Source organism: Nothobranchius furzeri, chromosome 14 (assembly GCF_043380555.1).
Source record: "Nothobranchius furzeri strain GRZ-AD chromosome 14, NfurGRZ-RIMD1, whole genome shotgun sequence".
Lineage (NCBI taxonomy): Eukaryota > Metazoa > Chordata > Actinopteri > Cyprinodontiformes > Nothobranchiidae > Nothobranchius > Nothobranchius furzeri.
Genome location: NC_091754.1, coordinates 21,204,105 through 21,220,555, shown reverse-complemented (window position 1 = coordinate 21,220,555; position 16,451 = coordinate 21,204,105). Strand labels below are relative to the sequence as shown.

General features: G+C 43.1%; 1 protein-coding gene across 4 annotated transcripts in view; it reads left to right on the top strand.

Moving 5' to 3' along the window:
- Positions 1-15,973, top strand: part of atf2 (activating transcription factor 2) — a 38,099-nt gene extending 22,126 nt beyond the window's left edge. For all 4 annotated transcript variants that reach the window (XM_015966465.3, XM_015966467.3, XM_015966466.3 and 1 more), the window contains exons 9-12: positions 5,092-5,307; positions 5,587-5,793; positions 10,293-10,398; positions 13,608-15,973. In XM_015966465.3, coding sequence (XP_015821951.3) covers positions 5,092-5,307; positions 5,587-5,793; positions 10,293-10,398; positions 13,608-13,822 — 744 coding nt within the window. In that variant the 3' untranslated portion in view covers positions 13,823-15,973. The remainder of the gene's footprint in view (positions 1-5,091; positions 5,308-5,586; positions 5,794-10,292; positions 10,399-13,607) is intronic.
- Positions 15,974-16,451: the final 478 nt, after the last annotated feature.

Sequence of the window (16,451 nt, the reverse complement as noted above, 5' to 3'; positions counted from 1 at the left end):
ACAGTTTTAAGCCTGATTCTCACATATTCCAGTCAAAATTGACAAAACTCCTCAGATGAGAAGCAAAATGTCTTCAAGAAACCAAAGAAGTCCAGTTGCCTTCATTTGAAACCCCTTTGGATTACCACAACCTGGAAAACCTTCACCAGCAAACCTCATAAACATTCCCAGATAAATGAGTTGCAACAACTGCGTCACTAAAGTCATTGCTTTTGCTCAAAACCAGCAAACTGGCAAAATGTCTGCTTTTATCTAGGCACTCAAACCTGCTGATAACCATTTAGAAAAGTGTGTTTAAATAGCAGAACATGACGTCAGGTTACTTTTGTAATTCCTGGAGATAATGAATCATGCATGTTGTATTGATGATTTAAAGTAAAACTAAATAGTTTGTATACTTTAAGCTAGACCTTTAACATTGATCTCAGTGATTGTTGAGTTAGAAACGTGACCAGTTTCATATTTGACACCACTCTGCAGCCGTCTGCTGGCCACAAACTGCACTTAACGGTTTTGTGGAGCGGGTAGGTGTTCTAGGGGGCTCTATTATGTCTACGTTATGGCTGTTAGCTATTTTCTGTGCAGTTAACTATTTCAGTTTGCTGAGCATCAATATAAAGCAGAAGAAGAAGAAGAAGAAGAAAAAGAAGTTTGCTTTTCTGTTGGAATCATGGCAGAACCTGGTGTGACGACCCTTGTCCCCTCAGTCCTCAACATCCTTATCTGAGCCTGATGTCCCCACCGCCGAGTTTTCAGCACCTGGGACAGTTCCCAGAGCAGCTCACTCTCCCTCCGTGGCAGTCCAGGACCTTGGAGAGAGGCACGCCAGCAGCGAGAGCAGCTGAACTGAATCAGCCATCACGCGGACCTGGGAGGACTACAAAAGGAGATGCCAGCTTCCATTCTAGGAGGTCCAGAACTAGTCTGCGATCCTCCTGCGCCGGTTTACTAGTTTATACTAGTTTGAGCTACTGCTAAGCTGTAGTCTTTGCCCATTTTGGACTTGTTAGAAGTTTGTTTTTAGACGTTAACCGTTAATCCGGCCTGACTTGGTCTTTTTACAGAGCTAGACTCTGTTTTGAGTGCATATCTCCCCGAGGACTTTAAAGCTGGGGATCATTCTGATTTAGGTGTTTTCGTTAGAATAGCTGTGGACCTTTAGTTACATTATCTTTGGTTTAGAGAAGGATTTTTTAGTTATCTTTAGCCTTTAAGAGGACTCCCTTTGTTAATAAACCCTTTTAAATTTTACTCTCATCACCTCGTTATTTGCACCGTCACACCCATCTGCCTATTTTCACTGTGCTTGTCCCCTCATCCTCCTGGATGGCCAGGAGGGGACGTAACACCTGGAAGAAAAAGTAATAGAGTAATGTCTTTGGAAGTGAAGCAAAGAGCTAAAACCAGAGTGAACATCAGCACAGCCTACACTATTCAATTCAATTCAAGTTTATTTATATAGCGCCAAATCATGACAAGAGTCGCCTCAAGGCACTTCACATAATGAACATTCCAATACAGGTCAATTCATTAAACCAATCAGAAAAAAGTTTCCTATATAAGGAACCCAGCAAATTGCATCGAGTCACTGACTAGTGTCAGTGACTTTACAGCAATCCTCATACTAAGCAAGCATGCAGCGACAGGGGAGAGGAAAACTCCCTTTTAACAGGAAGAAACCTCCAGAGCATCCTGGCTCAGTATAAGCAGCCATCCACCACGACTCACTGGGGATCAAGAATACAGAACACACACACACACACACACACACACACACACACACACACCAAGTAGTGTTTCTACGGTTACATTGTGATTTCTTAGTAATTATTCTATTTGATGAGAGATAAACTTTAATTATAGATTCACTAGGATAAATACAATAAACAAGTAAACTAGTAGTAGCACATTCAAAGAAATTAAAATGTTATTATCAGGAGAGGGGGAATGATTAAATGGTTAGCAGCAGTGTTCAAGACGATGGCCCCCTCCATGAAGCTACCACAGCTCAGCAGAACATCATTGTAGCTTCTTCTGGGGAGAAAAACACTTAGAGAAAAAATAAAGTTAACAGCTGAAATTGCAGGAAATAATACAGTTAAATAACAAATTGTAGAAGAAAGTAGTAGAGTGTGGAAAGTGGTCAGTGTGTCCTCCAGCAGTCTAAGCCTATAGCTATGGCGCGGTACAGGGGCCAAAATTAAGACTACTGCCCAGCAGCAGGAGGCTATATAAATTCTGAAGCAAACTACCGACCTGACTAATGATAAGCTGGCGCCTGTAACTGAGAGGCTGGAGCTGCTTACTGAGGAATAACACATTTACCGGCGTTACTACTAGATACGCTAGGGACTAGCAGCCCTCGGATGGTCATTGACTGGTTCACACACTCCCTCTGCTGTCTATTAGCATGGATAGGCTAGCGTTAGCCTGGACGGGCTGGTGTTAGCATTGGAGAAGCTAGCTATTAGCGTGCCTAGGCTGGCCACTAGCTGGATTTCCTACCCCCTTGATGGACCATTAGCATGGATAGGCTGGTCTTAGCATTGGAGAGGCTAGCCATTAGCATGCCTAGGCTGGCCACTAGCTGACTAGTGACTCTCCGAGACATGCTAATGGCTAGCCTCTCCGACGCTAATGCCAGCCTATCCATGCTTAAGGTCCGTCAAGGGGGTAGGAAATCCAGCTAGTGGCCAGCCTAGGCACGCTAATGGCCAGCCTCTCCAATGCTAACACCAGCCCATCCAGGCTAAAGCTAGCCTATCCATGCTAATAGACAGCAGAGGGAGTGTTTGAACCAGTCAATGACCAGCCGAGGGCTGCTAGTCCCTAGCATATCTAGTAAAAACGCTGGTAAAGGTGCTATTGCTCAGTAAGCAGCGCCAGCCTCTCAGTTACCAGCGCCAGCTTATCATTAATCAGATCAGTAGTTTGCTTCGGAATTTATATAGCCTCCTGCTGCTGGGCAGTAGTCTTAATTTTGGCCCCCATACCACACCATATATAGCAGCATAACTCCAGAGATAACTCTGGATAACCTAGCCCTTTAGATGGAGGCATGTTGGTGGCAGGGCAAGGGAGAGTCGTCTTTACCGACTGTACACTCCACCTCCCTCTACTCCCCCACTTGTCCAGATCTAGGCTGTGTCACTAGTTTGAGGAAGGCCATGAAATCACAGGCTGATGATGACCTGGCTTTGTTGCTACTGGACTTGTAAGCAATAATGTTGTTTGTCAAACAGTGTCAATCTTTTTGATTGTGGCTTATTTAGTAAAAGTTGGCTCATGTTAGTGTTAGCTCATTGGTAGCATTAGCTACAGCAGGCTGAAGCAGGGCTGTTTGTAGTAGTTGTAATTCCACTTTCAGTCAGTAGGGCGGAGGAGCCGGAGACTGCTCTGTCCTACTTTAAGGTTTCATTGCATTTACATTAACTTCAGAACCTGTTAAATACTTAATAATTGTTCTCTGCTTATTGCTTGTGCTACAATGTAAAGGTTTAGTATAAAAATAGATGTTATCCTATCTGTGTGTGTTCAAGGTAATATTTTACCTTGTTTTTATGCTGTTTGAGTATTTTTAGTAAAAAATATTTAAGTCACTGACAAGAAATCATCAGCCTTGTACAACTCATTGAACTAATTTAGCCCAAAATTAACAATTTTTACATTATATTGTTAATTTAAGCAATATTGTCAGCAGTGATGATAACTCAGAACCTGAATTTATGATAGACTTTAAAACTTTTATTTCTATTTTTAGATCATTAAAAAAAGTTTTGATTTTTTTCTTGTTCTCTTTTTACTTTTCAACTTCTTAATAAAGCTTTATAAAGAAAAGAAAAGAAAAAAGGGATGCACAGAAAAAAAGAAGTTTGATACAGGATTAGGAAAACTAATCTGTAGTATATGATATTAATATTGTCTGATGGCCTGTATCTGATGTGCTTAACCAAGTGAAATCTAAGTATAAAAATGCTCCAAATTTGTATTTAGTGACATGACTACCAAAGGATGAGTGACTGGTGACCACAGAATTTAAACCACCTTATAAAGTGAAGCATGGTGGAGATCACGCCATGGTTTGGGAATTCTGCTTGGTGGCAAAGAACGGGCATCGGGCAGGTCAGAATTACTAATGCTGCCAGGTAAGCTGATTAGGTTGTGGATACAGTTTGAAACTGGTGCAGCAACTTGTTTTTTGATGGCATATGGGCCATTCCCATCTGTACCGGGTCGGCCCGGGCCGGGTAGCGTAGGTTGTTTATGGGCCATTCCCATCTGTACCGGGTCGGCCCGGGCCGGGTAGCCCCAGTCGGCCCCAGCCTGGCCCGGTTGATTCCACACATCCTTGTCTTAAGCCCATGTGGGCTGATTCTACCCACCAATCAGAGGCTTGCTCTAATGGAAGGTGTGAATGGGCTGATTCTACCCACCAATCAGAGGCTTGCTCTAATGGAAGGTGTGAATTTGCTGTCAGCAGTGGGCGTGTTGGCCCTGGTCGGCCTGAAGCAGTACCCCTCGGGAAGAGGGCTGAGAATGAGCCTTGGTTGGCCCGGGAAAATTCCAGGCCACCCAGATATGTAAACAACCTACGCTGCCCGGCCCGGGCCGACCCGGTACAGGTGGGAATGGGGCTATACATATCTGGGTGGCCTGGTATTTTCCCGGGCCAACCAAGGCTCATTCTCAGCCCTCTTCTCGAGGGGGTCTGCTTCAGGCCGACCAGGGCCAACACACCCACTGCTGACAGCAAATTCACACCTTCCATTAGAGCAAGCCTCTGATTGGTGGGTAGATTCAGCCCACATGGGCTTAAGGCAAGGATGTGTGGAATCAACCGGGCCAGGCTGGGGCCGACTGGGGCTACCCGGCCCGGGCCGACCCGGTACAGATGGGAATGGCCCAATAGACTGTCCGAGTGGTCTTGGAAAACTAGTTTAGCAAGACAGATCTTCTGTTGAAAAGTAGGTGGCAGTTCAGAGGTTTTATGTCCAATCTGATGTAGCATGAGAAAAAATATGAATGTCTCAAAATCAAATAACTGGGACAGGAACTCTGACTACTTGCTCTTTTGTCCTTTTCTGTCTTCAGAAACTGAAAGCCACATTAAGCCAGCAGCTTCCTCAGGTAACCAACGAAGATGGTGAAGTCCAAAGCAGCGCTGTAACTCACACTGCTAATCCCGCTTCTCCGACCCCGACCCCCTCTCCAGCTGCGATCCTAACTCCGGCTCCTCAATTGCCTACTACTGAGGAAACGTCCACACATTCCCTTCAGCAGCCAGCCACCTCCACCACAGAGACGCCTGTAAGCATTCATGTCTGCAGTGCTGTTTTTGTTAAGGTCAAAACACAATAAGGCTTTTCTTAGCTGCTCAATTTGTTAGGTACTTAAGTATGTTTGTTCCTCGTTTAACAACCTAATGGTTTGATGTCAGTAGCAGCCAAGTGTGAGAACAGAATTATGCCTATAGATTCATTGTTATCTTTGTGTGTGAAGTTCACCATACTTGGATAATTAAGTCTCGTACTCGCCACGTTATTGTCCCATCTTGTGCTTTGTGTCACTTCTGTTTTTGTTAAACAGGCTTCCCCGGTGCCCCCAGCTCAAAACCCACCAAGCACAGGTGGTCGGCGGCGAAGAACCACAAGTGAAGACCCGGATGAGAAAAGACGCAAGTTCCTGGAGCGTAACAGGGCTGCAGCTTCTCGCTGTCGACAGAAAAGAAAAGTGTGGGTCCAGTCTCTGGAGAAGAAGGCTGAGGACCTCAACACAATGAATGGGCAACTACAGGTGACTTGTCTCAATGTCCGCATGGAATAGCCAGTTTCCTTTTTATTATTGATTGCATCAGTAGGCCCAGAACTTCTGGGTAATTTTACCTTCCTGGCATGCGTGTCTCCATTTCCCTGAGTTGGTCTGCAGGACCACTTTCTGGGCTTTTTCCAGTACCAGCTGAGCACCTTAACTGGGGTGTGTCCTTGAAAATGGCCCTGTATAGTCACTGGCTGAGACTTGTGGTTAACTCATGCAGTGGTAAATCAAATCGGCAGATCTCACCAAACAACTAGAATTTGTGATCAAAGAAAAGGAAAATAAGCAGCTTCGATGCTGCTTTAAAGTCACAATTTCAAAACTCCCTGCACCAAAAATGCGATGGAAATCCTCCCACAATGTAACTGACGCCAGTCATTTCCTGGTCATTTAACGCCGCTTTTTACTTCATACCGCCGCCCTCCCCAGAGGCACAATGTCGAGCCATCATAATTTCCCTATCGCCTTTCCCCCTCCCAGAAATTTCCCAGAACTCCTATGGTGGAAACAGAGCTAGTGTGTCAGTTTGTGGGCGTTTGTGTGCCTATTTGTTATTATTAAGTGATTTCAGTGTAAGCACGTGCACACACTTTCCCCTTCTGTGGTGATGAAGTCATTAAAGCCGATTAAGAAGAGCTGTCTTGTGACAGCAGCAGTGTGTGAGCCCTTTACATCGATGTGTCCCTGTCAATAAAGATGTATCCTCCAGATGTCGGCCGCACACAAGCGTGTCGTCGCTTCTGTCTCGGCAGTTTACTGAACGGCCTCAAAAATCTCCTAGGGAAAGGTGTCTTTTTGAACCTTCATTTCGCAGTAAGCAATTAGGATCTGATGCTGACAAGTTCGAAACAGTTCACGTGTCTGCCGTCTCTGTTGATAAGAGTGAGTCGGGGGTGCGGCTCATCGGTGTTCCAGACAATTAAATGAGATGCAGTGTTTACTCGCTCACCACCTTATTTTTGATGAAAGCGGATCAAGATGCGGAGGATGAAAGAGGAGATATACAGCAGCCCAAAAGATAATATCTTGTTTAAATTCGAGTTATCACCACTTGTCATCCTGCTTAAAGTTTCATTTGAATAAAAGGCAGGTGAAAAGGGGGAGGATAGGTGAGTGAGTTGGGTATAAATAGAAAAAAGAATGACGGTTAACTACATGAAGAGAACAACATGTGGTAGAGAATAAAAGGGCGCTTTATACGAGGGTATTAATCAGCAGAGCAGTTTTTGTAAAAAACCCCATGCTGACATGGCCCAGCTGATCAGCGAAACTGCCTCTAATGATGCACAATTATTTTAACATCATCCTTAACTGGCTTTTTAATGAGGTGTCAGACCAGACAGCTCACAGGGCTCCTAGCATCACCCAAGGCCCATTGGCTCAGTTTCGATTAAGTTAGAAACAAAATTTAACTCTCAATTGTCCGGTTTAGTTTGCTGTGAACTATAGGTGTGATTCAGTTTAGAGTAATTATCAAGGGAAAGCCCGTGGCAGATCTATAGCCATCAATCTTATATTACTTATGAGTAAACATTTATCTCCATCACAATTTATGAAGAGTTTTAAAGGAATGGCCATTTTCATATCAGTTATAAATGACAGCAGTCATGCTGGAAACAGTAAATACTGCGTTGGCTGCATGTGATACATATGCTCCTTCCAGCTGTGTTTAAATCTGGCTTACAATAGCTCAGCCCTGCCAGCAACAGCAAAACTAAACAGATGGATTCAAATAAATTGGCTGCTTTTAGACTAATAGATTAAGCCACCCGTAGTCCTTTAAAGAAGAAAAGAAGGAGCTTAAATCTGCCACTGAGTGTTTCGTGGGCCCCCGGCCGCTCTAAATCCAGTTAAAGTCACCTTCAGCGTAATGTGGCTCTGTTTTACGACATGCAGAAATCCTCAGCTCTCTCGGGAGCTGTAACGACGCAGGAGTGTAAATCTCAGCCGCATCTACGAAGTTGTACTGACAACCCGAACAGCTCTCCTTAAACAAATGTGCTGGTCGGCAGCCAGTGAAGGCCCATAATTATTGTTCAGGAAGTGGCGTTACATACTTTATCCTGAAATCATTTAATATATTGCCTCCTTTTTTTAACTTGTGTTTGTTGCTGTTCATCTGAGGAGTTTTTTTTTTCTGGCATAATAATAAAGTACTAATAGGTCCTCAAAATTTAGCCCTAAGTTGACATTGTTGGCTTTAGAATAACGACGGAGCTCTCCGTTCACAGAAAATACAAAGCCAAATTCAAGTTGTTCTTGTGTATGATTACAGGTTACCGTGCATAAAAAGAAAAAGATTTTGACTGTTTCCAAATTCCAGGGCAGCATCCTTGTAAGGATCCGCCCTCGTAGGTTTGGTAAGGACCCCTCCTTCTCGGTCCACGTAGGTTGGGTGACGGGTCCTGTCTCTACCGCGAAGGCCTGGACTATACTTGCTGTTTAACCTCTCGCTGACGCAAGCATCGTCTTTGTTCACGCACTTGCCACTACGTGGCACTGCACAGCGTGTAGTACCAGAGTGCTCCAATAGGGGTGCACTAGAGGCCTCAGACCAGATAGAGAGCCGGTTTGTGAGAGCGGGGGTGGGGGGGTTGCACACATTCCACTGCTGTTTCTCACCAGTATCAGCTGATGGAGGGCTCTAGTTGCATTGTGCCGTTCGTGTCAGCGGACATGGTAGGGTCGGGGAGGGGGGGCGGGGCATAACGCTTAGCCTGGCAGGTTATGAAAGCGCTGGGAGAAACCCTGAGTTGCATTTAAAGCTTTAGTCCTCTCGTTTGCCAGTAAGCATACCCCAGACCAGGGGTCGGCAACCTGTTCCCATCAAAGAGCCATTATTACCCGTTTCCCACAGTAAAGAAAACACTGGGAGCCACAGCAGCCACGGCGTTGTGGGCGGGGCCTACCCGCAGACAGCAGAGAGCTGCTTTAACTGATCACAACAGGTGACAGCAACCAATACTAGTCGCTCATGTACCTCAAAGTTATCTTTCAACAGAAGATAATTAATTAAACTGTTTTTATAAAATTGATCCAAAAGTTGTAGCCCGTCTGTGCTACAATATTTCAATTTTTTTCACCCTGGTTTTAATAGTTGAGAAAGGTGACGCTTTTTGAGGGGTCACACATAACTGTTCAGAATACAAATCCAGACTCTGTCTCGTTGGACTGTTGTAATTAAACTTTGTACTGAACTTAACTTTTTTCTTCCTGATTTACACTGACAGAGATAACGGCGCAGTTTGCGTGGCTCTGGTGTAAATCAGGTTTAAGGTTTCTGTTTGCAACAATCTTCACTAGAAGGTAAAACAGTTAAATGACAGGGTTCGCACTGACCGGATATTTCCCGTATTTGATTGTTTATTTTGACGGAGAAATCTCAAGCCTGCAGATGCGCTGACATTTTAATCATTACGCACATCGTGGAGGTAGCTACATCAATCATGGAAAGATTCCCATCAGAACATCTGAGATGGACACTGAGCTCAGCGCAGCTCGCTGTCAGCGTATGCGTAAGGTGGACAGCGAGCTGAAGATGTGGAGATCGGGCTTGGAGCGCATCGCAGAACCAGAACCATGCAGGAAGAGTCTACGTTTTCCTATCCCGGTCTCTCAGAGACTAGTTACTTAAAAAATGTTCCCTGATTATGAATCTTTGGCTGAACAGTGCTTGTTCCTGTCTCCAACACTGCGACGCATCCACAAGCCTGTCTGAGGAACAGTCCAGAATCTCATATCCTCTTCAGCTCAGAAAGCACCTATAGAGACATTTGATTACGCACAAGCAGGTGACCTGTTCACGTTTACGCAGACAATCTTTGTATTTAGAATCAGCTACAGATGAAAACATGAATTCAGTAAAATAAAATACAATGTAATTAAATATTCATTAGTTAGTTTACAAGCAGAGAGCCGCATCCAATGGATGAAAGAGCCGCATGCGGCTCCAGAGCCGTGGGTTACCGACTCCTGCCCCAGATCCATCTTTGAATTTCAGGGAAAACCTGGACGAGTTTTGATCTTGGAATTTAGACTGCCTTGTTGCTTTGTTGTGACATAATCAACCTTAAAATGCAGCCTAGGAAGGACACAGCCTCTGAATTAGGACACAGCCTTAGTTTGTGTTAGCAAGCTTGATTAATGGTTCCATCTTGTGGCAAAAGTTGCAAAATGCATCCAAAATACCATCTAGTCTGGGTGAGTTTGGAATTTAGAGAGGAGATAGACAGAGGAACTGACTGAACATAAGGTGCCTCAGATGCATTACTGCCATTTAAGTATACAGCTGAGAAACGGAAACAAAACATGCAACTGGTCTTGTTTAAAGTCAGCTCCAAATATTTGACTGAAAAAGTCTCAAATGTGTTTAAGTAGGAATCTAAGTTTGTGGTTTTTTCTGACTTTATTGAGTGTGGAGAGTCTCTGGATAGTGACCATTTCTCTGAAGAGTGTTGCGTGTCTCCTCTCTCCTCAAGAATGAAGTCACCCTGCTGAGAAACGAAGTGGCTCAGCTGAAGCAGCTCCTTCTGGCTCATAAAGATTGCCCTGTAACCGCCATGCAGAAGAAGTCTGGCTATCACAGTGAGTAATGCTCCATTATTCTCAGCCTGAGGCGTCGAGCGAAACGATGTACAGGGTTTGTTTTTATTCATATTTGTTTCTGTAAAACTTTGAACTTCAGATGTTTTTTGTTGGTAGTTATGGCGTCTTTCAGAGGCCACACCTGGAAAATGAGGGATTTCATCTCTGATACCTAAATTAACACTCAGTCTATTTTTACAATGATGATCTTTAACCATCCTACCATTTTGAGCCTCTTTATCTAAATTTCCTGCTGTCTGCCTGGTCTGTGGAGTGTCGTCACATGGTCTCATTTAGAATTCTATCACCAATTTTTCTTCGTTTTCGTTAGACCGCCGCTCTGTCATTTTGATTTTGCGGTCATAACTCACCTTTTCTCACAAATGCAACCAGAATGAACCACACAGCATCCACACTGTCCCCTAAACACCTCGCCTGACTTATATTGACAGTGATTGCCACTGGAATGAGTCCATTAAAGCAGCAGTCTTGACAAGACTGCAGAAAATTCCCATTGTGAAGTGTCCGCCAAGCTACGCTGTTCATTATGCATCTCTCATTGCCCACCGTCCCACAGACACACACTTCCCTGTGCATTATGGGACTGATGGTTTCCAGGCTAGAGCGCGCTGTCAGAGGCAGTGCTCATTTGATTCGGGGCAGATGTTTTTTAACAGGATCCATGGATGAATATGGTCATTTCTCGTCATACCTTTGTTCAAAATGTGTGTTGTGGCTTTCTGCAACTTTGTGAAGGATGGCGCTTGAAGAACTTGGTTTTAAATAATAGAACGTCGTCCAAAAGCCTCAATTGATATGTTTAATATGGTATGTTTTCTTCAAGTATGGGCTGAAAGTCAGCTAATGTGAGAGTGAAGTGAAAGTTGTTTTATGTCCGACTCAAACAAACCCTCAAGGAGTCAAGTTCAAACAGGATTTTAGAGCTTCCTATATCATTTAAAAAACTTGCTTTATTTTTTTTGCGGGCTGCACAATAAAGCATGCAGCAGCCACAGTATTATTGAGTATTCTCAGTACTTTCAATGTGGTTTAGCAACTCAACCTAATTTTACTTTGCATTACTGTGCGCATCAAGAGCAGTGAGAGTTCAATCGAATTGGGCAAACTTATTATTTTTGTGCAAAGCATGAATGCATGGTAGACCGTTAAATTTTAAATTGTGAATGTTTTCATTGCATTGATAAGTTATTTATACATTTTGCAACTTTACAGTTTTGCATTGATTAAACTTTTACATTAAGGGTCCCTTTATTAAAGTTACTTAGTGCATTATTAAGCATTAATAAACAAAATGTCCCATTGTTGCCTTTACTGTTACTGTTGTCCCTAAGGTTAAGACAAAGGGCCAAGGGAGGGTGGCTGGTTATTAATGTATTACTTATTATGGTTAAGCAGTTGTTAATACTTTATTTAATTGCTTATAAATGCTTAGTAATTCACTGTGTAATATAAATAAATGGACTCTTATTGTAAAAAATTTGTACTACTCAGGGGCGGATTTAGGACTGAAGAAGATCCGGGGGCTTAACACACGTGTGCACGCACACACACACACACACACACACACAGAACACACACTAGTCTTTTCATAAAACATTCGGGGCTTGAGCCCGAGTAGCCGGGCCTAACGCCGCCCCTGGTACTACTCCTAATTCCCTTTTAATTACTTCCTATGCCCCCACCTGTCATTATCCAATATCTATTTTTTTTAATTTAATTCAAACTATTTTTACATTTCTAATAAGTTATATGTCATTATTATATCCATATGTAATTTCTCCTTTTGGTTGCATAAATCTATGTTTATGTTTATTTATTTAGCAGACGCTTTTATCCAAAGCAACGTACAATTATAACCTATAGGGCATGTTGTGATCTGTGGGGGAAACCGGAGTACCCGGAGGAAACCCACACATGCATGGGGAGAACACACAACTGCACGCAGAAAGACCGCAGCCGAGTTTTGAACCTGCAACCTTCTTGCTGCGAGGCAACAGTGCTAACCACTGCGCCACCATGCAGCCCACCACAATCTAAAATCATTTAGTCCTCAACAACTGCAGAAATGACCCCAAAAGCACAAGGATCCCCTGGTTTGGTGCCACTTTAAATATCAGTGTAATTAGTAAAGCACTATTTGACTCTGATCATTCATGTACAGACTTCATAAAAGTCTCTCAGAGTTACAACTCCCGTACGGCCACTCTGCCCTCCGGACTCCGTAATCCCCCTGCCCAGGCGCAGGAACTGGCTGGTGGAAGGAAATAGCCCAGACTGCCCCACCAACAAGCCAGGACACAGTTTCACTTGGCACCACGAGCCGTCCATCTGTTTACAGCGAGCCTCTGCTTCAGAAAGCGAGAGAGCGGAAAGAAGCTCTGCCCACCCGGGGAAGCAGGAATTTCAGAGTATTATGATAAATCAGCTGGCCGCCACTTGGTGTTGTTAGGAGCAATGATGCTCGCTTGAACATGAAACAAAACCACTAAGCTAATTTAGATTTTGACCTGAAACAGAAGTCAACGTGTGCTTTATCGTTTTTCTTAACACCCTTTTAGGAAGACTTCTCTACAGCCGTTCAGACGTTGCTCCCTTTCGATGGAATTTGTATTTTAGATTCTCAAAGACCTGCTCATTAATTACAGAGTGGAGTAACAAGCGACTTTATATCATTAGCAATATTAATTATCATCGTGCTCCTTATTCCTGTATGAAACGGAGCATGAGAGTGGAGTCTTTTTTTTCCCATCAGGATCCAATTAATTCAATGCAACTGCCTAACAGCTGGTGGCATTTCGACTCCAAGTCTTCCCTACTCTCCAGTGTGAGCATCATTAAAATCAGGTGCTGTAATCATCTGTCGCTGCAGTAGTTGGCAAGGTAACAAAAAACAAATGAGACTGCAGTTAGGGATGGGAAGCGCTGCCACATGCCCCAGAATGTAATGCCCCCTTATGATGTGGGTTTAAATTGACATTGGAGCGTTAATTAAAGGAAAGGGGTGCAGAAGTAGCATTATGGGGATTAATGAAATGGTTTGCATCCTCTACACGCTGATAGCTGTTTTACATGCAAATAGGCTTGTGTGACACGGCTACCCCATTGCCTTCTGGGTTTTATCTGCTGAAATAAAATGTAAGGAAGGATATTTAAGCCTCGCGGCCGGCTGTTGTTTGATGTTTTTACAGTCTCCGACAAAGATGAGAGCTGCGAGGAGATGTCCATCCCCAGCAGCCCCCAGAACGAGGCTATCCAGCACAGCTCCGTCAGCACCTCCAATGGGGTTAGCTCCTCCTCAGCTCCGGCCGTCTCCGCCCCAGCCAGTGCCGCTTCGGCTAACCCAAGCACAGAGGAGAGTCAGCCACGGAGGGGCGCTACCAAATCCCAGTCCTCAGGGAGCTGATCGTCCCAAACTGCATCCACGCTGGAGCGCGGCGGTCTCTTCAGACAAGCAGAGGAAATAGTTTCTCTCTCCGCTTCAGTTCAGATTGTACACTTTTTCATTCTCTCTTGATTGCTTTGTATTGCGTTTGGCCTGTTTAGTAATTCATAGGAATGCTTTTAAACATGCAACGTATTCTCTGTAACTGCTGAAAACAGAAGAACATGCACTTTAGGTGTTTTTGTATTTGTTGAACTTGTTTATTGATCTTCTTTATATTTATTGATTGGAAATCAGCCAAGTGAAGTGATTGAGCAGTCAGTTGTTACCAAAGTGTGGTGTTGCTCTTTTTTTAATGCTCTTGAACTTTACAAGCACTACCTTTATGATGAAGATACTTTAAAGCAGCAATCTGGAGTTTTCTCCCTTTCGAGGAATTATGTATAATTTTTTAGAAATTAGTAAAAGTGGTAGTGTTACCTGGTACTGTGATATAATTAGCAATACTTTTTTTTCTTTTCTTTTTTGGGCTCAGATTGCCTCCATCCCATAGAGCCCCGTGCAGTTTGAATTGAGCACTTCTCAGCATTAGCATTAGCCAGTAGTGTTAGACATCCCCTGGTGGTGATGAGCTACAATATAGCCACAGCTGTAATGGCTGACGGAAGCAAGGCTGCCAAACACAGGTGCCACTGGTCCCTAACAACCACCACCAGCAGGCAAGGTAACTTGTCTTGCTCAAGGACACAACCACTGTGACGGACTGAGTGGGACTCGTTCCCACAACCCTCCAGTTACGAGGCGGCCACGTAACTCCTCTACCACCGTCGTCCTAATTGTAAAACAATGTTTTAGCTACGTCTGTCGGCCAGAGGTGCACTTTCACACACGAGGGGCGTTGCTTCCAGCCATGATCACAGAAGCAGGGAAAAGGGCTCATAGGTGTAATACCGTTTTTCCACCTCTAGATGGTGCCCTCTGAGGAAAAACTCTGGATTTTTGCTTTAAGTAAATTTGCTTTGACCATTTTCCACATATCTGAGAGGAGATGGGTTTACTTTTTGGAGAGGTGGCGAGACACTGGCAGCTTTATTAAGAAGTTGGTCTAAATTCTGGACACAAAACCGGAGTTTTAATTTGACGAGTGTTTATGAAAACAAGATCAGCTGTCGTTGGGGAATGTTTGAGCTCGCCTCTGCATGTAAAATAGCGTCACACCGGTGAGCCGGCTGGATTTGCGTCTTTCATTAACACTCCACCTGTAGTCTGATTGTCCCTGAAGCAGTGATTGTAGGATCGCAGTACTTTTTTGTTTATTACTCCGTCATGGTGACGTTGACTTTACTCAGTGCCATTAACGTTTTTGTATAAATTACCTCTGTGCATTAAAAAAAATAAGAATAACCTGAGTTTATTGCTGTTCTCTCAGATTTCTTCTGTTTACTGTGTTTGCTTCATGCGTGTCTTCAGTATCCGATGCAGAACATTTAGGGACATTAGGTTGTTTTCATGATGGCAATTCTAGATGACATTTTTAGTAAACATTGTAAGAAAAACAAAGAACACATCAATATTGAACTTGCCTGTGGTCATTCTTGATATTATGTACTTTGTTATATAAGATTGTACACATTTAGTAGATGAACTCTCTTGATCACATCAAGTTTAAAGAAAATGACCTTTAATCTGATTAGAATGCATCAGTAGATTGTAAAATGAAAATATTCTCATGTGAACTGGAATCGCATCGTGTACTTTAGTTACACAAACTGATTGTGATTATTTGTTCATTAATTATGAGAAACAAAGCCCAGCTTTTAAAGTCAGTTTGCTTTTTCTCTTAGTCCCTACTGGCTTACTACTGTGTAGTTTTTACCAACACATTGTTTTCTGAAAATGGGATTTTTAAAGTTTTACTGTTGTGCTTTCTGCATGAGACAACGATTCTCTACGAGAATTTGACTTTGTTTAATGACGCCTCAAACTAAGAAAATAATGGTCAATTAAACAAGTTATTACGACTTGAGTTGTGATTTGTTTTACCCTGGCTTAAACTGCTTCAAAACCTGGGTGTGATATGGTGTTGACAGTGTTTATGTCATGTGAAAGTTCTGTATAAAATTTCAATCGTTGCGTTGTTGTAATAAACCTTTTAATACCTCTTTAAACATCTATGCTAGTTTTGTTTTAGTCATTTCCCTGATTTAATACACAGATGTTTGATCAGTTACAAACACATGAAGTGATTACAAAATAACCCTGGAGAGAGGCAGAACTGTGCCTCTTTACCTTGGGCTATACTGCCACCTGATGGTCGGTAAGAGAGTACAAGTCAAAAGGGTTAATATCAATCACAGGTGTACTTTATTTATAACAGCAATTATGTAATAGGGACATTTTATGCAAAACTCACCTATTGCAACAATTTTTGCTGCCGTTAGAGTCTACTGCCTCAATAAAAAACACAGACATGAAAAAAATTCAATTTATTCAATTCAATTTCAATTCAAGTTTATTTATATAGCGCCAAATCACGACAAGAGTCGTCTCAAGGCACTTCACATAATAAACATTCCAATTCACAGTTCATTAAGCCAATCAGAAATAATGTTTCCTATGTAAGGAACCCAGCAAATTGCATCAAGTCACT